This window comes from Limulus polyphemus, unplaced genomic scaffold (genome assembly GCF_000517525.1).
Source record: "Limulus polyphemus unplaced genomic scaffold, Limulus_polyphemus-2.1.2 Scaffold895, whole genome shotgun sequence".
Classification (NCBI taxonomy): Eukaryota; Metazoa; Arthropoda; class Merostomata; order Xiphosura; family Limulidae; genus Limulus; species Limulus polyphemus.
Window position 1 is genome coordinate 256,304 of NW_013666505.1, and position 26,255 is coordinate 282,558.

The 26,255-nt window shown below is 34.5% G+C and overlaps 1 protein-coding gene across 3 annotated transcripts in view; it reads left to right on the forward strand.

Moving 5' to 3' along the window:
* Positions 1 to 26,255, forward strand: part of LOC106461087 (tyrosine-protein kinase JAK2-like) — a 195,096-nt gene that overhangs the window by 154,366 nt on the left and 14,475 nt on the right. For all 3 annotated transcript variants that reach the window (XM_013920877.2, XM_022387962.1, XM_022387963.1), the window contains 3 exons: positions 10,316 to 10,472; positions 17,616 to 17,922; positions 24,971 to 25,079. In XM_013920877.2, the coding sequence (XP_013776331.1) occupies positions 10,316 to 10,472; positions 17,616 to 17,922; positions 24,971 to 25,079 (573 nt within the window). The remainder of the gene's footprint in view (positions 1 to 10,315; positions 10,473 to 17,615; positions 17,923 to 24,970; positions 25,080 to 26,255) is intronic.

Here is a 26,255-nt window from a genome sequence, read left to right on the forward strand (position 1 = left end):
ATCAACAGGAGTGAAGTAGTAGTAAAAAACATGAAAATGCCCATAAAAAAACACAAAATGCAAAACTGAAAATTTGTATGTATCTCCTCATGGACCCAATGAACCTCCATACCAATTTTGGTGAAGATCTATCCATAGGAGGTGAGGTAGTGGTAAAAAATGCCCATAAAACCACAAAATGCAAAATGTGTATCTCCCCATGAACCCAATGGACCTCCATACCAAATTTGGTGAAGATCCATCCATAGGGGGTGAAGTTGTGATAACAAATGCAAAAACACCCATAAAAAGCTGCAAAATGCAAAACTGAAAATTTGTATGTATCTCCCCATGGACTCAATGAACTTCCATACCAACTTTACAGAATATCAATCCACACACTGCAAAATAGTTACATGGACATACAACAGACAGTACTATTATATTTATATAGATTATTATATGATGGATTTTGTGTATAGATTTGTGCTAGAAATTCCATAATAATTATCATACGTGGTTCAAGAGCTTCTGAATCTGAATCGTTTCATAAATTTGTGTTGTTATGCTACTTACTTCTCCTGTCCCCACAGTTTGTTAATGGAATGAATAAAAAAAAATCAACTTAAGTGTGACTCTGATTCAATTCTTATGATTCATCATAATAAATCATTCAAAAAAAGTTGAAATGATACTGTCTGCTTCAGTGGAGATATGGAATTGAAAATTTCACCTTTATCAAAGATTAACGATTGTTTCCCACTCTAGGGACAGTCTAACACATGTACTTGACATAAAAAATAAAATTAATGTAATAAAAAACAAACAAAATATTTTTATTGAGGAAGAATATTTTTCTTCTCCCATTTTTTTTTGTTTTGTTTTAAACACCATGTGCAATCTAATAAAGTGAAAAAAAATGAATAAAATTCAAAAATTTAGATGTTAAAGTAACAACAACACAAGAAATCCTCCAATTATAAAGTTAAGTTATGAAACATAATGCTCCTTTCTTTTCACTATAGAAAAACCAGAAATACAAGAATATATAAACAAATAAAATACACCCTTCAACAATTAATATATTCACTAATGAAAAACACCTTTTGACTCCACTCTCTTCCACACACACACACTTGCATACATGAAAGAGCAAGGATTCGTGTATGGAGAGAAACTGCTAAGCCACTACCACCTGCCTACAGTTGTGCATGTGGAAAGCAGAGTGCACTCTAATTTAAAATATACAATGTACAAAAATAAATAACTATAAGTAACTAGATACAAAATGGACACTCGCCTTGGAGAGGGGTTAGGGGTTCACTTATCTTAACTCTGCCAGCCAAATTTCTTGTATCACTGTTATCTTTCAGTTAATGGCTGTGGATGACTTTTTGTCAGTTCGAGCTCTCTTCAGGTTTACAGCAATCACAGCTAGCTTGACCCATAGATACCAGGCCTCCTCGTATTTCAACAGATGAGTGGCCCTTTGCCTCAGCTGATTTTCATACTGGTTGTATATGGGCCAGACTACTGTCCACCCGTCTGCCAACTCGTGAGAATGATTATTGAGGTCTGGAATCTGCTCTAACATGGGTTGGTTTGTGACCATTGTAAGTATCTGGGAAGGGAGCTCCATACTTGGTACCTAGTTGGATGTCTTTCAAAACTTCTTGGTAGGTTGTTCCTTGCTCACCACAGTGACATACATTTTCCAGGATTGTCTTGTCCTGAGCATCAAGTTTGAGGCACCCTCATTAACAGCAGGGACCATTACATGAACTGTTTGGCTCATATATACCACCACTGTCATTAGTGCTGGAGCTGAATGTCACAACGTCAAGGTCTTGGAAACCATGCTGCCTTCATCTTCCTGTACACTGAAAAAACACTAAATTGTCTTTATTCCTACCCTGCTACTTGATTGTCACATATACAGAACCCAGTTCAAGAAAGAGAGAATGGGAGTTTGAGACTGCTTAGGTCCTACACATTTGACCATTAGCCCTTGCCAATGCTCTCATTCTTTATTTTGGTATACTTTCTTCCATTTACAATTTGTTAAACAGTTATGGCATGATTTATAAGGTTTCACTATCTATGTGGCTTTCAACTACCCCATATTATACTTACAGTCTGCATTTTATATATATATATATATATATTGCTATATACCTATGTTCTCATTACACTTGGTCAATTACTCTTGCCTCTGTCAAATACTCTATACAGCTTGCCTTTGGCTACTATGTAAGCCACTTCATTAGCATTTGAGTTACCTGCAAAAGGTACATTCAATAGTGTTATCTAGGGGCAATCCAACTCAATTCATTTATATATCAGATTTCAAAAAATTGGCAAAATTCAGAAAATTTTTAATTAAAATGTATATACCAAGATTGAAATTCATGCTGTTACTACTGTACTATAGTACACACCCAGAGTGGGCAGGACTACCATGTAGATCCTGTACATTTTCATGAAAAATCTAGCAACTACCTATTGGCATGCTCTGCAGTATTCTCATCACTCAGCTAGATTATTGAAGTGATTTTTTTTTTATTAGATGAGGTTTTGCATCAGAAAATTCATTCGGAATAGAGGGGTCACAAAGTCCTTTCAATCACTTATTTTTCAGTCACATGATCTTCCAAACTGTTGATAATCATGTGATAATTCGGTAATGTAATGCATAAATCACATCTTAGTACCACTCAATAGCTTGGAAAGCAAGGAATGCCACTTCTTTTGTGGTCTGTATTTGTGTGGATCAGTAACTGTCCCAGCTGTCGAAGATCAAGTAGCAGTCCCAAAATCAGTGCATACATTCTACCAGATGCTATTACCTGATGGCTCAGAAATAAAAAAAAAGTTACTTCTTTTCATCATCAGTTGTGTGAACTTAACTTAGATGATCAAACAGTAACACTACAGTATAATGCATACATTGGTATTTGTACTTTCCTTTAATGCTTGATGACTTGGAAAGCAAGGGTCACTTCACCTTTCAGTCATTAAACTTTTTATAGTCAATCCTACCCAATATCACTCTGGAAGCCAACATTAGTGTTTCACGTGCTGGTTGGAGCTGGTTGTTGTTTCCATTTCCAATGGCTCCTCATCTGATTTGTCAAAGGCTGTCACATAAGTCTCTGCAATTTTCTTTCCTTTGTCAGGTAGGTTGGGATGACTTGAGATGGTGGTGTTGTCCTCCTCTGACTCATCAGTTTCCTCTCCTGTCTACTGATCCACACAGTGCATCAAAGGTTCATGTCTGATGTATGGATGCAGATTTTTTATGTATTAGATATGTTTTAGTATGCCTTGTGGCCACCATAGCTCATACATTTGAGAATTAATTTGTCAGAGTATCAGACATGGACCAATTCTGCTGGACCCAAATTGCTTTTGTGTAGGTAGCACGCCCAATCATCACATTAAATCATCCATTCTTTCCCCATCCAGTCACTGCACTTTTTCTGTCAACATGCTACCTTTCCAAGTTCTTGTTTGGCAAATTTGTGTGCATCGACAATTGGTGATCTCATCCGTTCTACATACTCTTGGGGCACAAATGTCCACAAATAGAAGTAACACATCCTGCCCAAATATGAGGAGATGTGTCAAACAGTCTGTAGATCCCTGTTCCTTTACTTTATATGCCATCATCACATTGTAGCAAGTGTTCATCTCTGTCAGTTTTGTTGGAACTATCAAACATTGCAAGATCTGCATGTTAGTTGGAATTGCTTATTCTGCCAAACCATCAGAGTGAGAGTGATAAGGTCAAGTATGAGTCTTTGCCACCTTTAACACTTTACACAAGAAACAGCTGTTGAAGTTAGCTCCCTGATCCATATGAATTTCTTCTGGTACTCCAAATCATCCTATCCAGTTCTCAGTTAACACATCCACAATGGTATGTGCTAGCATATCAATCAGTGAATAAGCTTTGGCTCACCTTCATTAAGTAGTTGGTGGTGATGAATACGTACTGATGCCCTCTTGCAATCTCTGGGAATAGACTGGCAATAATCAGAGCTATCCTTCACATAGGAGAACTAATAATTTTATATTGGAGTTTATCTTGTCTTAGCCAGTTTTTCTTCTGGACAGTATACACTATACAGCACTCACACTAATGCTGAACATCTCTAATCACTCACGACCAGAAGAACCACCATCATATGTTAGCTTAAGTACAGATTACACTTTGTTTCCCTCCAGTCTTTGTATTATGCAAAGTCTAGAGTAATCTTTGCAGCAGAGCTCCTGGGACCACTGACTGCAGTACTTTTGGATTACCATACTTCTCAGATTGATAACACTGGAACAGCACACCTTCTTGCACTTTTAACTGCTCAGACAAGGTGCCACAGGTTGCATGCATCCATGCTGTGCTCCTCTACTAGTGCTGGTCAGACTGACTTTTGTTGGACAGCAAAAAGTGTCCACACTAGCTCAAGATTCTTTTGTTGCTTGTCACAGAGCTCATCCAAAATGTGCTCCTTCTTTTGTGAAAGCTGAAAATGTTGCTGTTATCTTCCAGAAGTTGGCCACAGATTGTTGGTTTTATGATGTGAAACCAAGGAAACTGCAAACCTCTTACTTTATCTCAGGTTGAGGCCAATATCTCACAGAAGCTATCTTATCTGGGTTCATCAAGACTCCATCTCTTCCCACAATGTGACCAAGAGTGCAGGTGTGAACATATTCATTGTTTTATTTACAAGCCTGCATTTCATGCTCATTGCACTACCATCTTCAGGTTTTCAGATGCAGACTCAGAAATGCAGCTAAACACCACATTGTCAAGGTAGACCGGGCTTCTCTCTCATTGCCCTCCCTTGTGTGTAAACTCCATCAACTGCTTAAAATTAGTTTTAAACAGCATGAATGTCACATTCATACAAGTACTCTCTTGTGCTGAAAGCTGTTTTGGCTCTGCTTTCATCATCCAACTCAACTTCAACCTATGTCAAGTGGATCACTACCCAAGCTAATGCTACCTACGTTCTGGACAAGAAACATTCCATTTCGTGCATTGCTTCTATGACTGCATTAAAATGCAATGATGCATTGCGTTCATCTAAGTTGAAATATGAACATTATTGTTACACTTGTGGAACTCGTAGCTGTGCCATCATTGCTGCTTGGCAAAGTACAAGCAGTTCCTCCACCTGTGCCTCACTAGTCCACAAGTGAAGCAGGCCCTTTACGCTTCCTGTGCTGGATGATGTCCAGGCAAAGGTATTGACTGTGGCTATGACATATACCTCAAGAGCAGACCCCCTAGTGAAATCTATCCTTGTGATGGCACATACCACATGGGTAGACCTTACTCTGGCAAGTACCCTGTGGGTGAGCCTGCATAGTCTTTCCCACTCACTGGAGACCAGTGTGGTTGCACCACATTTCTGTCCTCTGAAAGTGACTGGTTGTCAATCCTTTGTTTAGGTTTATCCTAGTGTAGTGGGTGTAACTGGGTTGCATCATCTGCTGGTGGAACTGCCGCTACAGTTGCTAATGCATGCTACTTCCTCTGTGGGCACTGCTTACATGAGAGTGAGGACATCCCTCTTTCTCAGCTACTGTCTCTTGAGCTGATTGGGAAGTCCCTCGGTAAGCTTATCGACTAGGACGTCTTTCTAGTCAGCAGAGGGCTTGTCAGATAAGCTTTCCCATGATATCAGTGAAGATTGTTTGCATAGACAGCTAGTTCTTCAGTACCAGTTCTCTTCCAATCCATAGACTGGTCCTAGTAAGTTTCCTGATTCTCCGCCAGGTCCAATTGGTGATGTAGCTTGTATATGACTCTTCTAGGTGTCCTGCTTCATGTTGTCCAGATGTTCGACAATTTTGAGGACTGGATCATCTGAGCTCAGGACCAGGCACTTCACAGCCTGTTTCTGAGTCCAGTGATCTGCCTGGAAGTTATTAAGAACTAGTTTAGATATTTTTTTATTATCCCTTTGAACAGTATGTATATGATCTGCTTGGATTTGTTCACAGGGCCCTGTATGCTGTGCCTAAGCCTTCCTCTCTTGTAATCTTAATGGATGCAACTGACAGCTCAGTGGGCTGTTGATTTGTGGTCCATGGCTACAGGGCAATGAGTTACTCAGAGTGGCTCACTGTACAATCTTCTGCACAACCCCAGATATTGCAAAGAACCTTCAATTCTGAAAGTTATCTCATCCACTTGTGAAATCATCTATCTGCAGCACGTGCAGCCTGTGTCCCCTAGTTACTATAGTTTGACAGAGACCTCCTCATGCAGTCTTGAACTCACCAGGTACCATTTTACTTCAACAACCCTTTGGACGAGATCAATCCTCAAGGGTACTATCTGCTCCAATGGCCTGGGTACTCCAGATGCAAACAAGTCTTCTTGAGTCAGAGGTTGCAGGGGGACCATTGTCATAGACATTCACAGAATGAGAAAAAGATTTATCCTAGACTCAGCATCTCTTCCATACCATTGTCGGTATTTAATGAACCTTTCCTTTTGATCATAATTATTTCTGCATCCACAAAATGCCATTGTAATTATAAAACGTACTTCTTTAAGCTCAGAACACTCAAGATGTTAATGCTTTGACTATGACCTACTTACAATGTAAGTAGGTATGCAACTCTCATGAAAGTTCTTTACAAAAATGAAACTAGTAGATGAATTTCTTTTAAAGTTGAGATGAAAAGTCCTATAAGTATGTAGTTTTTGAAAAATAAGATATTTAATTTTGATTTTTTTCTCAATCAATGTTTTTCTCATGCATCTTTTTTTCTTTTCACATGTTACCTATCCATCATGCAAAGCAATTTTCATTTTAAGATTAAAAATACTTTTATGTAACAGAAAATTTTCAAATTTCACATACAAAATTCTTATAATGTCCAGATAGTTATCAAACACTTTTTAAGAAAAAAAAATTTTTATCTGTTATATTCACTAACGAATATCTGTACAGGTTTGGTCTATTTGACCAATCTCATAACCACCATAAAAAAAAAAATTAGGAAATAAATTTAAATTATGCCTTTTAATTCTAGAAAGACTACAAATTATAACACAAAAACAGAAATGTTTAGACTAAATAGCTTAAATCTCATAACATTATACATTTATATACATTTATTATTTTTATTATATTGACCTTTCATCTGTGCCTGGCTAACAATATAGAAATTACAATGATGCGGCTCACCTGCAATTATGTTACTGCATCTAATAATATAAAACTGACTATTAGTCTCTACAAAGTTACCTGTCTTGGTTGTGTTTTAGTGGACTAGTATTTTGTAAAATGCAGTCACATTTCAATTATTATACATTTTATGTATATATAGATTATTACTATTTACAAATAAGTTCTTAAACTTATTTTTCTTAACACATAGAACAGTAAATAGAGAAGTAAAGCAAACAATTATCTCTTCTAATTCCAACCTTTGCTGCTTGATGTAGGTTACTAAGCCTTTTAAAATTTTGCATGTGGAGGATATGAAACAAAATAATTTTTTTAGGTTTTATATATATATACAGTTGAATAACCAAAATATCATAAATTACTGTATCGATACAGTAGAATTCCACTATAATTGAAACAGAAACTTTGCATGTTGCATCCTGTTGTCATGACAAGTATCATATTGTTATATCCACCAATAACAGCAAATTTGACCATAAAATAAGGAGAGAGTAATGTGTATTGGATAACTTGAATGAGTTTTCTTATTGTGTGTGGAATAATGAAACTGAACAAGTTTATCAAAATAAAGACAGTTGCTTCCATTAGATCATGATTAGATCTTCAACTTTCTTTCTCTTGGGATAGACTTCTGTCAAACTAAACACAATGATACTGGAGTATGACTTTACTTAAAAAACTCCAGGTAAGAAAGCATGCTTCAGTTCTACTTGGTTTCTTTGTCCAGTCAATAGCATCACTTTGTGACTTTTCTTTCACTGTTTTGGTTAGCTGTAACATACAGACTGTGTTGTTTCAGCCAGAAAAGGTTTTTAGAGTTGCTAATCCTTTCAACCTGGATGTTAAATGTTATTGCAGTTTCATTTCAGGCAAAATAGACATTATCTAATATAGAGAACATAGAAACAAAGCATCTAGAACAAGGCAACCTCAGTGACTTTCTGGACCATATGGCTATGTTAAAACTATATTGAAACTAAAAAAGGATTTTCTTTTTAATTATGTATCACTAAAACAGGTAGAAAACGATATGCCTGAATATCACACCAGAAGCATTTCAGGTCATTTATCTGCATCTATATAGAAGAACCTCTAGCAACAAAAGCAGAGAAGAAGCTTAACCCTCTCGCTATGTTTCTTCCTGTGGTCAGAGGTTGAAGAGCATGTCATCATGTTTGTAGATTTACATCCAAAATTTTATTGATCTACTATTTTATGAATGTATGTCAATAAGTTTGGTATCACATTGTAAATTTCAGTATTTTACATCAGTTAATTTCTTAATCTAAAACTAAATTCCTGAATATCAATTTTTGTGTGTTACATAGTATGTTGAATACAGCTTTGGTTCTAATTATGTGTTTGTGATGTCCAAATACTAAGTCTATAGTTTTGTAAGAATTAGAAACTGAAGTTATCAATACTGAGAAGCTAGAATATAAAATAAGAACGTTCTATCTTTTCTATTTGCCAAGATATTGCTACATTTAGTGAATCAAACACAGTGGCCCCACTCACCTACCGCTTTCCATTTTTGGAAATACTTAAATACACCTAATTCTGTCTATGATGTTCGAATAACCAATTGAAAGCTCAGAATGCCCCCTAGTGATTATTGCAGTCTTTAGAAGGTGGGAAGTTCCCAAGATTATTTTTTTGTCTTGAATCACAAAAGGAAATGGTAAGTGAAAATGTTGTCCAAAAAACTTTTTTTTTTACTCAAATACAGTTTAGTTAGTAAGTCTGATAAATTACAGTGGAATTCTGCAATACTGTAGAGTGATTTTTAATATTTGGTTATTGAACAATGCATATTACAAAACCTAAAAACATTATTTTGTTTTACATCCTCTGCAAGTGAAATTTGACATGGCTTACCAAATTATGGTAAGTGGGGAAACGAGTACAAAGTTTGTAAGTTGAAAAAAATCATTGTTTTCTATATTTATTTATTTAATGTTGTATTTTTAAAGAAAAATAACTGAAATTTAGAACTTATTTGTAAATAGTAATAATATGTATAGATATGCATATGTAATGTATTGTAGCCAAAATGTGACTGTATTTTACAAAATACTGGATCACTAGAACAAAATGAAAGCAGGTCACTTTGTAAAGGCCAGTTTTATACTATTGGATACGGTAACATGACTGCACGTGCGCTGCATCATTGCAACTTCTGTAATGTTAGTTAGACATGGCTGAAAGACCAGTGAAATAAAATATATATATAGATGTATAATGTTATGAGATTTAAGCTATTTAGACTAAACATTTGTGGTTTCTTGTTGTAATTTGTAGTCATTATAAAACAAAAAGCATAATTTGTATCTTTCGTAATTTTTTTATGTTGATTATGAGGTTGGTCAGATCAACAAAACTCATACAGAAATACAATAGTGAAAATAACAGATAAAATATAAAGTGTTTTCTTAAAAAACTTTGATAATTATCTGGAGGTTATAAAGATTTTGTATGTGAAATTTGACAACTTTCTGATGCATAAAAGTATTTTTAATCTTAAAATCAAAATTACTTTGCATGTTGGATAGTCAAAATTTAAATAAAAAATGCAGGAACAAATCATTGCTTAAAAAATCTTAAAACTTAATACAAAAATTGATATTTTGTGTACTAAAGCCATGTAATGTTTACTGATAATCTGCAAAATTTCATGAAGATACACTTACTCTATTAAAAGTTATAGCATGAAAAATATAACAAGCACAAAATGATTATGAGGTTGGTCCCTGGGACAAAGCCAGTAGGAAGAGAGTTAAATCAAATATAATCTTGAGTCAGCGGATTTCTTTTCCTATTACTTGTTTTATTATTTTTAATGTATATCTAACACTCTTTCAAATATGCATGCAAATGGGTCTAGGTTGTAATGTCACTGATACCATCATAACACACAAAGCATATTTAATGAAGAAAGGTGTACTTACTAGTTGTTATTGTGAATCATATTAGTTTTAGGAGTGTTTTGTCAGACTGTTGATGTGCAGGTAGATACAATATCTACAAAACTGAGAGATGATTAGAAATATCAGGTTTGTCTTTAAATGGTATCTTTTTTTGTATCAAATCTTCTGTATTAAAATCAGTATATTTGTAATATATAGGCAAAAGATTTGTACCAGAAGGGTGTTCATTTGCCATGTCCTCTTGGTTGCCATGCCGATATATATAAACTGATGCTAGAATGTTGGTCTAGAGATCCAGATATACGCAAGCAACCACAAGCAATCGTGCGAGACATCTATCAAACATTGTATGAAGGTAAAATTATGTCTTACATTTTCTTCAGTGTGATATATGTGTGTGTGTGTGTGTGTGGGTATAATTCTGTTACTTTGAAAATGTAAGTATCTGTTTGTCTTTATTAATTTATATATACTAGTGGTATATTTTTGGTTTGTATTCACAAAAATCATAAAAAATGGTTGAAATTTTATATAGGTGTACTTACAAAAATGCCAGACCTGGTACATCTCTGTTTAGATGGGAAATTGGACATTTCTGATAAGGTTTAGAAGTGTCTCAGATCTGGGTATCTTATATCTATGTGAAATACAGAGAAAAGAATTATCAAACAAAACATGGATATTTATGTTGATTAAATTAATTTAGTTTTTGATGCTAGATTCTGATTTTCACTGCTGTACTTAATCAGTTAGCTGGTACATAAGGTAGTTGTATTTTTAGAATGTTTTACTTATGAAAATGTCTAAGTACCCTTAAATGAGTACTATTTTGTAATTCTTGACAATAATTATAAATCACAATATTTCTAAGTATAACAATAACTTGTGAGATTACTAGTACATACAGGATAACACAAGTTACACACAAACAACTTTACAGTTTTATATAAATGCAACTGTATCAAGTCGTGATGTTAAACAGAATGTCCACAACTGTATATAGGTGCATTTTCACTGTACAAAGGGATAATAAACTTAACAGCACTGCCATTTCACTTGTTAATACTATCTGCAAAATGTATTAACTCCAATTTTCCAAACTTTCCATAAACAGTACCTTATGTCTAAGGTTATAATTATGGAAAATATTTTATTTCAGACATTATTGGGTAATGTTAGAGACAATTCTGAGAGAAACAGGTTATTCAAAACCGTTCAGGGCAGTTTTCTTCAACAGTTGGTAAGGGAACTTACTAAGAAGAGAATAATTTTAGATTTGTTATTAACTTCTAGTAAAGAAATTGTTGATAGAGTTGAAGTTGATAAACAACTGGGTACAAGATTTGCTGTTTTTCTACACATGGAGATAAGAAATGTGAATTTTGGCTCCAAATTTTAAAAAAGCAAGTTTTGAAGAGATGAAACAAGAATTATGTGCTGTGAATTGGGCAAAAAATGAATTATTTGGAGATAATGATAAAATGTGGAAAAATTTTAGAAATAAATTTAGATATTCTAGATAAGCATGTTCCTTATAGACAAAAAGGGATGGCTGCAATAAAATCCCAGGTTAACTCAAACGATATATATGTGATAAGAAGTTTAAATTCACTACAATGATGGGAGATTTAAAAGATTATAGAAGATCAAAAGAATGGGAACTTAGGAAATAAAAATATAAGGCAAAAGATTGGCTGAAAATGTAAAAATAAATAGTAAGGATTTCTTCAAATATGTTAAAGGTAAACAAAATGTTAGGATGGGAGGGAGAGCCTTTGAGGGTTGATACAAGAAGGCTAATATTTGATGATTATGGGATGGCTGAGTTAATGAAATTTACATTTTTCTTCAGTTTTTACAAATGAACATTTAAGCAATATTCCTCAACTTGAATAGTTGCTAGATGAAAAAAAGATGATCACAATAAGCTCCTGGTCCAGATGTTATTTACCCAAGGGTTTTGGAAAAGGTAAAGGATTGGAAGTTGGCTAATGTTATTCCTGTTTTTGAAGGGAAGTAATAAAAATTGTCCCAATAACTACAGGCCTATTAGTCTTGCATCATTGTTGGGAAAAGCTTATGCAAGTCTGATAAAAGGTACTTTACAAAGTCATTTAACAAGGTATAAATTTTTATTCATAGTCAGCATGATTTCAGTCGGGGAAAATGTTTCCTTAATAATCTTTTGACATCCTTTGAAGAGGCTACTCCATATGTAAATGGATGTGGATGTAGTGTATCTGCATTTTCAGAAAGCATTTGACAAGGTGCCACATAAATGGCTTGCTAAAAAAGTTATCTCTGTAGGTGTGGGGAATAGGTTGGCTTATTCTGTAGAAAACTGGCTTGATGAAAGAAGGCAGAGGGTTACCATAAATGGAGTTCAGTCAAACTGAATTAACATCACAAGTGGAATGCCTCACGGCTCAGTCTTAGGACCTTTGTTCTTTTGATTTACATCAATGAAATGGATGAAGGAATGGTCAATAGATTATTTATATTTGCAGATAACATTAAAGTTTTAGGTTTTGCTAGCTGTGAGGAGGATTTGATTTTTTAGTAAGTTAGGCAAACAAATGGTAGTTGATTTTTAATTGTAATAAATGAAGATAATGCATATACATTATTACAATGCAAAATATGAGTATCATTTTGATGGGAATAACCTTAACAGTGTTGTGGAAGAAAAATATCTTTGTGTTGTGATTGATCAGTCTCATAAGCCATCTAAGCAGTGTGCTGTTGCTAGTGTTAGGGCAAATAAGATTTTAGGTTGTATCTACAGAAATATTGAAAACAAGTCTAAAAAGATTTTAATGCCATTTTATAAGTCACTGGTAGACTACATTCGGAATATTTGTTCAGTTTTTGGTTCCTTACCTTTGAAAGGACATTGGATTGTTGGAAAGGGTTCAGAGGAGGGCTACTAGGGTGTAACATGTGATGAACAGGTTAAGATCTCTGAACTACCTTACTCTTGAAGATAAAAGAGTTAGAGGGGATATGATTGAGGCATTTAAAATTGTTAGGAAAGAATGGTAAGAGCCACAAGTATGAAGTTTGGCAGGGTAGGAGTCATCTTTATCTAAGACAGCTTAATTTTTCTAATGTTGTGTTAGGCCTCTGGAATGGGTTGCCTTCAGGTGGATGTATTTAATTTAAGGGAGTTTAAGGGAAAGTTTGATAAATATCTGAATGGCTAGCTTGGAGTTTTTTTATATATTGCACAATCTGTACAACACCACATTAATTTTAAATGTTAGTTTTAAAAAATGTTGAACCTTTCCTAGAGAGTAGATCAATAATTACATGCATTTGAAAAGAAAGCTTTTGACTATTTGCAAGAATTATGAAAGTATGGAATGAAATATAAATAGTACTGAGGCAAAATCTAATTTTTATACCCATTAATCTTATTTGTTCATGGAGTCATAAATTATAAAATAAGAACCACTTGCCACACCCACCCGTCACACCCCTCTTTCACAAATTGTCAGTAGTTCTGTCAGATGTTTTATAACATTATTCATAACCAACAGAAAGACGAGGTTCTAATTTATCAAATGTCGCATAATGATACATTCAGTACAGAGTATATTGTCTATTTTGTCTTAAGTTTGAATGTTTCTCTTGCAATGTTTAGATTGAGAAACTTTGAGAATTATTTTAAGGCTCTTATACCGTATTTAGAAAGCCAAATAAATTATGATGGTTATAGGACATTGTTTGCTTTGCGCGAGTTGTTACTCTGTGTTCTTAGATGCATTATATGAGTAAATAAAAGTTATTTAGTGAACAAGTGCCATTAGTATAAGAAAGTAGGCTTAAATTTCACCAATAACTAACAGCAAAAAAAAGAGACCAAAGATAAAAACTATATTTCTTGTTCTTCATGTATATTCTTTATTTATTATTATAGAAGTAAGTAAGTAAAATGTAAGAATTAGAAACTTGTAAGCTTAGATTAAGGAAGATAATGAAAGATAATAATAATAATAATTAAAAAAAATTCTTCATGAATTATGCTCATGAGTAGCTCATGTGTTACATCACTCAATGTGGTAACATGAGCTACACATTTGCCAAGTGATTTACAAGTTAAAAAATTTTATATTTTATCTGTTATTTTTCTACATTAACTCTACCTTAGAAGGTTAATCGATTTTAGTGACCTCATAACCACCAAAACAAAATCAGAATAAATCCAAATTACTCTTTTTCTTTCTAGAATGGCTTCCACTTGTAACATGAAGCTAAATTTGTTTATCCTAAGTAGCTTTAAACTCATAACAGTATACATATATTTATACTTAAATTTTATTGTTTTGTTGTGTCAACTGTGTCTTAACTACTGTTTGCACCATTATAAGTTGTAAATCACTTAGCAGATGTAGCTCATATTGCACTACTGAATGACATATGCATGAGATACTCATGAGTGTATCTCTTGAAAATTTTGTATTACATTATTGTTATTTATTTCACCTATTCTAACTTTATTTAACCTAACAAGTTTCCTATTTTTACATTTTAGTTACTTTTATAGTAATAAATAAATAAAGAACATACATGAAAACAAGAAATAAAATACCTGCATCTTTGTTGTTGTTTTTTTTGCTGTTCACTGTCATTGACACTTAACCCTACTTTTTCATACTAATGGTAGTACTGCATTAAATAATTTTTATTTAGTTAAATAATGCACCAAAAAACACAGAATAATAATGTGCAAAAAGCAGACAATGTCCTATAATTATCACAATGTTTATGGATTTCTAACTATGACAAGGGCTGTTAAAAATTCATCTAAGCTCATTGATATGTTTCCCATGGGAATAAAGCTCGAACTGAAAGCTAAATTGACAATTCTCTGTACAGAAGACAACGTAATATAACATGTCATTTCATAGATGAAAATTTTGGCTTCGTATTGGTTATAAATAATACAGAAAATGAAACCATAAAGACATTTCAAGGCAAGAATAACAAAATGTGTTTTCTTAAAACACCAAATGACAATTAAAATCTAAATGATTTCATCCATGAAATATCATGTAGAATGTAAGGTTATTTATGTAAAAACCATACAAATTAAACAAAACATCATAAAACAACAAATATCAGCCCTTAAAGATTTGTGAAATACTTCACACATTATCATAGTAAAGGCTGGCAAATGTGGTGAAACCATATTTATGGAAACAGAAGATTATAACAACTTATTACAAAAACACCTAAATGATTCAGAGAACTATCCAAAAACCTTAACAAATGTTATGAAAAACAACCTACTTTTTCAGTTAAAAAAGAACAATTACATCACAGAAGATGCATACAACAACTTAAGAGTCACCAATGCATATACCCCTTGTTTGTTTGGTGCTTCTAAAATTCACAAAAATGCAATTGACATCTACCCCATCCTTTCAACTTATGGTAGCTATAATAATGAGTTTGCATTGTTCTTAGATTTTCTATTGTTGCATTACAATAATAAATACAAGGCTAATAGTGTTCTAGAATTCTGAAGAATTCTCAACAACTTTAAAAATCATCACAAAATGTACAGTTTGGATGTAGTCATCATGTATACAATGATACCAAAAGAAGGAGCAACAAATCTAGCTCTAGAAACGTTGTCAAAATATTCCAACACGTTGTATTGAAACTGAGCTTGGAATTTTTGAAAGATTTGTATCACTTTGTGCTGAAAATATGTTTCACTTTCAAGGTAAAACTTATGAACAAATAGAAAGCCCTCTGTCATCGGGGTTATGTGAATTGTTTATCAACAAAACAGAATATTGGGCCATTAACACAGCTTTACATCCTCTCACACACTGGTTTAAATGTGTTGGTTATGTATTTCATAGATTTGAAGAAAACAACCATCAACACTCACTTCTACAACATGTAAACAACATTCACTCTAATATCATGTTCACTTATGAAGAAGAGAATGAAAACCAGGAATTATATTACATGAACATAACAATAGAAAGATGTTTTAATGTGAAAATCTTCCACAAATTTGGTAATGGTAACAACTATATAAAATGGGACTCGGCGTATTCAACTAAAAATATTGACACGTTATCATGCATTTACAACACAACATTTAACATATGTAGTAGGAGCAATCTGCAGCATGAACTAGAATCAATATCTGATACATTTATTAACAAATGTCACTTCCCTAAACATATTGTCACTAGAACCTTAACCAAATATAAAACAAACTCAATAACAGAAAGAAAAGGAAAACACCATTGTGGACTATACAATACCATGTGGCAATAACAATGAACTTGAATGGGCATGTACTACTTTCACATGAACTTGTGGACTATACATTACCATGTGGCAATAACAATGAACTTGAATGGGCATTTACTACTTTAACATGAACTTGTGGACTATACAATACCATGTGGTAATAACAATGAACTTGAATAGGTATGTACTACTTTCACATGAACTTGTGGATTATACAATACCATGTGGCAATAACAATGAACTTGAATAGGTATGTACTACTTTCACATGAACTTGTGGACTATACAATACCATGTGGTAATAACAATGAACTTGAATGGGCATGTACTACTTTAACATGAACTTGTGGACTATACAATACCATGTGGCAATAACAATGAACTTGAATAGGTATGTACTACTTTCACATGAACTTGTGGACTATACAATACCATGTGGTAATAACAATGAACTTGAATAGGTATGTACTACTTTCACATGAACTTGTGGACTATACAATACCATGTGGCAATAACAATGAACTTGAATAGGTATGTACTACTTTCACATGAACTTGTGGATTATACAATACCATGTGGCAATAACAATGAACTTGAATGGGCATTTACTACTTTAACATGAACTTGTGGACTATACAATACCATGTGGTAATAACAATGAACTTGAATGGGCATGTACTACTTTAACATGAACTTGTGGACTATACAATACCATGTGGTAATAACAATGAACTTGAATGGGCACATACTACTTTCACAATGGTGTTATTCATTGATAATTGATTGTTTAACTTTCATACATAATGACAGACCGATATAAATGTTTAATTTATGGGAAACGTTAAAATAGAAAATCAGCTAAGAAGCCCTAACAAAACCAAAGTTCAAGATATTATATTGATTACAGCCAGGCATTTCAAGCATGTTCAAAATCTATGTTTGTTTGTTTGTTTTTATAAGGGATATTACAGTACATAGTGCATAATACTTATTATAATTATGGCCATAAAGTATGCATTTTGTGCACAGTGTATCCAGAAGAGTAATTTAGAAATAATATTTGTCTTAACTTTTTCTCATATTTCATCTGTTTATGAGAGCCATGTAATTCTAATTTTGGATTTTATAAATATTTTGTATTAGAATTAATATTCCTTTTGTGTAGCTCTTATTTGTAGAGATTTGTGTAAGTAATCCTTGACTATTTTTCTATCAATGTTCAGTATATAACTCCAGAAGAAACCATTCTTATGCCACTGTTGACCCTCAACCTACATTATCACAACCACCTGAGGAAGTTTTTCCACCATCTCTTCCTGACCCTCCACCATCATTAGTTCAGCAAGGAAAAGGGAATGGAAAAAAAAATTGGAAAGGAGCTTTTGGAATAGTCACCAATAACAGTTACAATCAACTTTCCTTGTATAGTGGCTCTAGTGAGAAATCAACAGCTACCTGTCTTTCTCATGTAGAAAACACCAGTGGTGGGCCAACTAACTCAGTAGACAGTTTGATTCATATAGATAATAGGTTATTACATTTATATTTTTCTTGGTACAAAACCCTCCTGAAAATTTATTTTTTCTGGAAAAAACATTACTAAAGGGAGTAACATATTTTTATTACTTATTCCAATATTTTCACATGTAGTCATAATACTGAAGTCTATATTTGTAGCAAAATAACTACATAGTTATATCAAAAATATGTCATAACATTTTTGTTTGTTGTTTGCATCAATATTTTAGTAATAACTGTGTAAGTTAGGTGAAGGTTTCTAGAAAGTTGTTCTTCATATGTGGATATAATTGCAAACAAGAGACCATGACACAAATTAAGCTGTCATCACCTTAATTTTTTGTTGTTATTTCAATAGCAAGCTTTTATACCTTGTCCAGAGATTGTCTACAAGTCAACTGAACACTGTAATGTGTAAAATACAAAATCTGAAGTCAACATAGGAAGGGACTTGTTGACAAATTGTAGAGTTTAAATTGTTGCATGAGCCTTATGTCATGTCCAGCATTTCTAAATTTTTTTCTTTTTTTTTGATACATATATTGTTTAGCAACCCTGAGGACAGTTCTAATAATAGTAAAATAGGATACTCACTATTGACAAAATTTTTTCTAGCATTTGAGTGCTTTCCTAGAATTCTGATTTCAAGTAGTTTTTTTTTCATAACATTCACTTATTTCATGATCTGGCTTTTGATCTGACTCTTATGTTTGGTTATTTTATGACTTGTATTCATGGTATAACATAATGGAGAAATGTAGCTTTGATTTGGTATGGCTGAAAAATTCAAAATATTCAGGGTGGATGTAAAATACTTTTTATCATTACAAAGCCAAATTTAAAGTTTATGTGAAGATCACTGATTTTAGTATAATGGACGAGTTGAGTTTAATGTGCCACATGGTAAGTAAAAAAAGTATTTGTTAAATTTCCGATATGATATCTCACCTCTAGTCACAAAAAGCTTTCTCGACTTATACTGCCCTCTGTTGGCGCAAATTTCCTCTCACTAATAGCCTTGATACTCCCAATTATCTCTGCATATTAACATGCAAATTAGTATGCAGAAACTCTCCACCAATAGGAGTCCAACACTACCCCTATTGTAACTAGCGCCCTCTATAATCGTGCAGGTGTTAACCACTTCTCAATTGGCACTCTTACTGAATAGACGTGTTTTCACTCATGGTTTAATTCACTTATCCAAGTCAAAGTGGAGAAGTCTTTCTTCACACCCACACATATTTTTGGTTTATCTCTGGGTGGTTTTAAACTTCCTCCTGTGTCGGGCTCTACCTGCTCAACTTCAGTTGTGAGCTATGAAATGTATTGTATGCAGCATCTCATCCTCTCCTTCTCCTACTGCGTGAGAGATTCTCTTGTATTGGGATGTGCTTCTTTCAAAGCCCTCATACCCTTTGGTCACACCCTAATGTGTCATTGTCAGTGGGTTTGATAGACCAATGGAATCTTCTTCAGGATCCCTTAGATGGCCCCTTCCCTCTCCCTTACAAACTGACTTCGACTGGTGGTTGGAGTGGTCTTGGGATCCTCACGTATTTTGGGTATTGTGTGCTCTGTGGGGTGTCCCAGGTTTGGACAATTTTGCCACTCATCTCAATACATCACTTCCCTGATTTTGGTTACCTGTTCCTCATCCTCTGATAGGAGCAGTTGATGCTCTTAGCTGAGATTGGTCGGGTTGGTACTAATATGCATATCCTCCTATTTGTCTCTTCCCATGTGTCCTGGCCATACTTCAGACCACTCCATGTAGTGTTTAGCTGGTGGCTCCGTATTGGCTGGCTCACACGTGGTTTCCACTGCAGCACCAGTTGTTGGTGTTGCCTCCCCTTTTCTCTTCCTTTATCTCCAACACTCTTCCATCACTCACACTCTAGCATGCATCATCCGTCTGTACCTGCAATCTATCTTCATGAGTGGCTTTGTCCAGTCCTTCACCTGAAGAGCCAGGCTTTTGTGTGTAGCTTTCTTCGTTTTCTGCCCCATTAGTCCTTCCTCTGTGGCAGTATACCAACATGCATGGTATACATACTGCTGTTGGTCTTTCTTAAGGGATTATCATTCCTTCTCATCCTACCATTCCTCACATACCATCCTTTTTGCCTTGGTTTTTTGAATGATGCATTTTGGTTGCCTCTGTTGTGGACTATAGGGTGGTGTTATATGCCATGTTTTGGTTTACTGACTTTGCTTGTGTTTTCCTGTTGCCAGTCTTATCTATGTTGTTTCATTCCTTCTGCTTTTCTCATCCTTCCTGCCCTGCTTCCCTTCCTGATTAGCACCTGTATGTGATCCTCCATGTGCTTTCCCATCCTTCATTTGTGTTCATTATATCACCTTTTCTTGAAGTCCTTGTTCCTGCTTTTGTTGGCATGTGAATGTTATTGCTTAATGTGTTTGTGATTGATGTTCGTTACACTTTTGTTTCCTTTGTTCAAATATTCTCCTTCTTTCCTGATCATTTCTTTATGCCCAAGATTTTGGCTGCTGGAGAGGGTACTTCTACTTTCACACCTTTTTCCTTTCCCTTCATTTCACACGTTTCTAACTGTTCCAGTCCTGCCCACCTTCTTTGCCTGGTCAGGGCTCTCCAGTAGTATATGCCACATACTGTTCCCTTCCATGGTTCCAGAGTCCATTTGTTTCTCTCTTGAAATCCTCAACTCTCCCATGAAGTTTTTTTACATTACCCTTCCAGGATAATTCATCTAGCATTTTCTTCCTTTTCTCTTGATGATTGTCGCTTTTTTTGTGTTTTCTTTCTTTCATATCTTTCAACCCTACCATGTTTCTGGCTGTACATTTCCATCTTCTCTTAGGGGATATCATCAGTGCTGTAACTGTTTTTCTGTGGATGGTAAGTAATCGGTTTTTTTGTTGTTGCAGGGGCCTTTATTGCATTTTTGGATCTCAGTCTGTGGCGAGTGTTGCCTGACCAAGTATACTTAGTTTTAAATCTGCAATGTATGACCAGTGATAATGTACCATGCTAGATGACTGTGATGTTGCGGCTCTTCCTACCACAGACCTGATGTACAATTCCATATACTTCCAGGTGTTGTTGATCACCTTCGTCAATGTGTTTTCTGTGCTATCAAAATACAATGTCATAACACATATCCAAATCATATTACACCCATCATTGAGATGGGATGTTCCACAGTGCTGTTCGTAGGTGTATCTTGCAGTCTTTTGCTTCATAACTATGTTTGTCCAGGACCGTACACTTACGGACTAACATGAGTAAAGCAGACACGGATTATTGCCCATCTCTGATGGTCCATGGCATTTGAGGTTTTTTTCACTGGAGACCTGACATACAATTTCAGATGCCGCCAGTTGTTGGTTGATTGACTCCATCAATGTGATTGCTCTGCTTTTCAAAATAGGGTATCATGGTTACCCAGTGCACTGTATTTGGTGCTGCTGTCCTCTGGGCTCTCCAGTTCCTAGCCACTGGGGTGGTGGACTGTGGAGGCCTGTTCTCTTCAGTGTGCACAATACCACTCAGTTGAGAGTATGATGCTGACATTCTGCTGGTGTAGATGGCATAACACCCTTCCCACCACAGACCTGATGTACAATTCCAGATGCTGCCAGGTGTTGGATGTAGCACTTTGCTATATATTGTAATTTGCCCCTCCAGCTGAGGAGGCATCCTCTTTCCTACCATCTTCTGAATGTTAGTTCCCAGGGATTGGGTGTTGGTTGGAGTCAGACCAGCCACATAGGTCCTCACATGAGTTTGGATGGTTACCCTCCTCCTACTACAGACTGGGCGATAAATTGCCAATGCCATCAGGTTTTGGACCGTAGATGCATCCCATATAGCCATCCCTCTTCCTACTGTCCACTGGATATTTTTTCCAGTGGATCTGGTATTCGTTGTAGCTGGATGAGATGCATTAATTCTCTCGTGTGTAAGATTGGCTATTCTCCTCCTACTGTGGACTAGACAAAACATTCCCAATGCCACCAGGTTTTGGACTGGGGATGTTCACCCACCTGGGCCCTCTAACTAGCTTTCTTCCACCTGATGTGGATTCCTGGTGGATCTGGTGTTGATTGTGTTGGAGGTGTACACTTTCAGAGGCAAATTCTTGGTACAGAAGCTCCTCTTCCCTGCCAGTATCTGTTCTTGAGGTGAAATGTAAAGGACCTTCTTCCTACCATGGAACTAATGTACAATTCCAGATGTTGCCAGGTGTTGGTTGAGGTCAATCTCCTCTTTATGGTCTGTTTCACCCTAACCACTCTACATTAGGGGAGTCTTATTTTTTCTGTAGGTTTTATTGGTGCCCCTCCTTTGTTTTCACTCTTTTATTGACACATTACTAAAGGGCAAATAGTATACCTGGCTCAGAAGTGGTGCAGTCTCCCACAGGTATGTTGTTTTTAGTTCCTACTTGGAAGGAGGATCATCTTTTCACTGGCCATCTACCTGTTCAGTGTGGGATTCTAGCTTTTTTGTAAATGGAGGTAAGATATCATTTTGGAAGTTAACATTTTCTTAAACTGAGAATGTATTTCTGATAGATACTTACCTCCTCTCACATTTCCTGCCTGTCTTTCCCACTTCCAGTGTGGTTTGGTGTGATCTGACCAATCTTAACATTACAAAACAAACTTCACGAATCTTAACATTGCTTCAGAAGCAAAAATGGCTTGAACCTACATCGATATGATGCCTTCAATGGCTCCTGCTACATTGCATTGCTAGTGCATTCTGCCTTGTAATTGTGCAATGTAATTCTTGCTGTTTGTGGTAGAACAAATGGCTCCTTTTTATTAATTTCTTATCAAATAAACCCATGTTACCCTTTCCTACTTGATCTGAAGTGTGTCATCAAAGATTTAAGGGAAAAATTAGTGAAAAAAAAGCAACATGATTAAGCATCAGCTGTTTACAAGTTGGTAAGAAAAACTGTTGTGAACTAAAACTGAACAATTAGTGGAATTTACTAATCAATTAATTATTTGGTTAACTGATTTATTACATTTGACTAATTAATTATTCTCATGCAATGGCTAAAAACAAAAAAAAACTTAAAATACTAAAAATTAGGTTTCAATACCTATGATGGGAGAACACAGACAGCATATTGTGTAGGTTTCTGCTTAACAACAAATGAGTATAATGGTAATATTTCAAGCACTTGGATACTGGATAGTTAAGATAATTGAAAATCCTAATTTAGGTTAGTTGATTATATTTGTGAATCATGATACTAATTGCTTAATCTGAACGAGCTTAAATTACACAAAAATAATAATGAAAAATCATAATGCCAATATTTCAATTACTGGATAGTTGGAATTATTAAAAACAGTAATAATTGGAAACATTAGTTGATTATTTTCATAACATTAATTGATGTAATTTAGTTGTGATTAATCGATTAGTTTACAATACTACTCAATGCTCATAGTAATGGTATCAATCATGCAACTCCATTGTGAACGTAGGAAAATATATATTGATTTTGCTGCTGAAAATGCACTCTGTAGTAGGGGTATTCATCAAAACAAGAAGTGAGAAAATAAGGGACAGATTTCAGTATTGAGTGTAAAAGTGTTTTAGTTCAAATTCTGAAAAAAGCTGCAAGAAAAATAACTACTAACAACATGCATACTTACTAGGAACATTAAATGTATTGACCTCAGAAAAATGGTAACAGACAAAAGTGAATGCATATATAGTTTCAAGAATATTGCAAATTCATATAGATGGCAAAATAATGGGTATGGAAAAGTGTGATGAACTAATTAGGCAGTTTGAGTAATTTCTTGATAGCAATGTGCCTAAGCTGTTACTATCTTCAAAACTTTGAACCCAGTAGAAAATACAAGTGTGGACACATCCTTATATGCACAAGGGCATCTGTCAATCATATGCAAAGTGTTAAACAAGAAAGTGTGGAGTAGGGCTTGAGCGAGGAAGGTAATTTATTATCACATTTGCGTATAGGCTGTCAAAAATGACGGGCAAGTAGTATAACCTAACGTCACATTTCATAGTTAACTGATATAAATTTATTTTGTAAAATCACACTTGATCAACAAAGAGGCAGTAAAGTAAAGTCAAGCAGTCAAACGTCAGTAAATTCCTTTGTGAGCCAATCAAAATTAATATCATTCATGAAATAAATTTGTGGCTGATTCATAGCATCCTAAAAAAATAACTTAGATTAACAACTTCTAATGTATAGAAAAGCCAGTGCGCTTTAGTAACACAACCTTCCAACAATGGCTTTTGTATCATGTTGCTTAGCAACAAAAGTATAACCTAATATTATTGTTAGCATATGTACTGAAAGTATTAAATGAAATGTATAATTTAGAGTCTCCATTGGTTAAAGAAGTTTGCTTTTTATTAAAAATGTTGGAGATATAACAGAAAATAGCATAATTCAGAAATGATTTAAGTTTAAAATTTAATCAATGTTTTTTACTTTCATGATAAATTGTATGTACTTGGCTCTAGGCTAGGTGATCCCACACTATGTCTTTAGGCTTATTATACCAACATTTACTACATTTATAAGGTTTCACAGCCCCCTTGCACCCCCATCACTAAAATCGTAATGGGCAGACAGTAGTCGACATATTTCATTAGTAACAGTTGTCATCACTGTTTGTGATAAAATAACCATGACAAAACCAAAATTCTATCCAGTTAATCAGAGAATGATTAGATTTAAATTTCATACTGTTAACTTACAATGTAACATCTTTCAAAACACCTTATGAGTTGTGTATCCTTGTGGCAAGGAAACATCATTAAATGAATGCCCAATACCAAGCATTGATAAGTTGTCATTATTTATATTTAACTTCAACTAATAAAATCAATTTACTTTGCTTAATGCTTTTACTAGTGTAAAGTGAAAGGTAAAATTTTTAAATTTAGTTGTTTGTAAATATATTTTGATTCTAACAATTGCTTCTATAATTACCAAAAAGATATACTCATTTAAAATTCTTACAGAGTAGATACGATGTAACATACTTTAGCTTTTTTTTTCTTTTATTAAAGCCATGAAATGCCCGCAGATGAATGTCCAACACCTAGTATTGACACATCACCTAATAGTTTGTGGAGAATTGAAGAAGACAATCTGAAAATGGATCAGACACTGGGGAAGGTATGGGAATACTTGTTTTGATGTAAACAAAATTATGCATTTGATAATCAGTGGCATAAACCAATCTATAGATATGAAGGAGAAATGTATGTATAGAGACTAGTTTTAAAAAAAGTACAGAATTTTTATTTTTCATAGTGGATATATGTTGTATGATCCAAACTCTTCACCCTTTGCGTAGTACATGTCCATAGTATGGTCCTATTGACTCTTGTACCACTAGCACGGGCTCTTTTGAATTCACATGCTACTTGATAGTATGCCAGCTGTATCAGGCAAACATCTGGTGCTAATGTATTGGCAGAAGTAAACAAAGCTGGTACACATCCACTGGTGTGGTCTCTGTTAGTTACTTCTCAATTCACATGCTACATGGTAATATGCCAGCTGTATGAGCCATATTCCTAATGGATTGGCAGAGGTAAACAAAGATGGTACACATCCACTGGTGTGGTCTCTGTTAGTTACTTCTCAATTCACATGCTACATGGTAATATGCCAGCTGTATGAGCCATATTCCTAATGGATTGGCAGAGGTAAACAAAGATGGTACACATCCACTGGTGTGGTCTCTGTTAGTTACTTCTGAATGGAACCTTCAGTAAATAAAGATTTCAAAAAACTGTTGTCAGTCATAATGTGATGAAATTTTACACTAACCACCGATCATTAGATCTTTGAATTTTTGCACTTGATTTTGCTGCATGGTCAGTATGTTCAAATTAAGTCTGAGTGAGCTAAACAATTGGCAGAGGTAAACAAAGGTAGTTTTTGATTTTCTTTAAGTATTTTAATGATGTAATTTTTTTATTTTTTTGAAACATCAGTTTGTGTTTTTAATCATTTTACAAGTCTTTGAGCAACATATGGTGGCATGTATTTTTTTGTGGATGTAGTATTTAAGAATATTTTTACTGTAACATGAAGCACATCTAATTAAATGAAATGAGGTTGATTTTCTTTTCTTTTTTGCATACGAGGATGAATCACAACTGTTGCCTTTGAATATGCTTAGGAATGAATGTAATATTAACACATAAGTCTAAAATAATGGTAAAATTAAGATGTGAGGGCTTTCTATAATGTGTTTCCTGTCATGGGATATGGAATAATAATTGGTCATACAAAATATATTAACCCTTTCGAGATGGATCACAGGTGAAAGGCCATGTCATC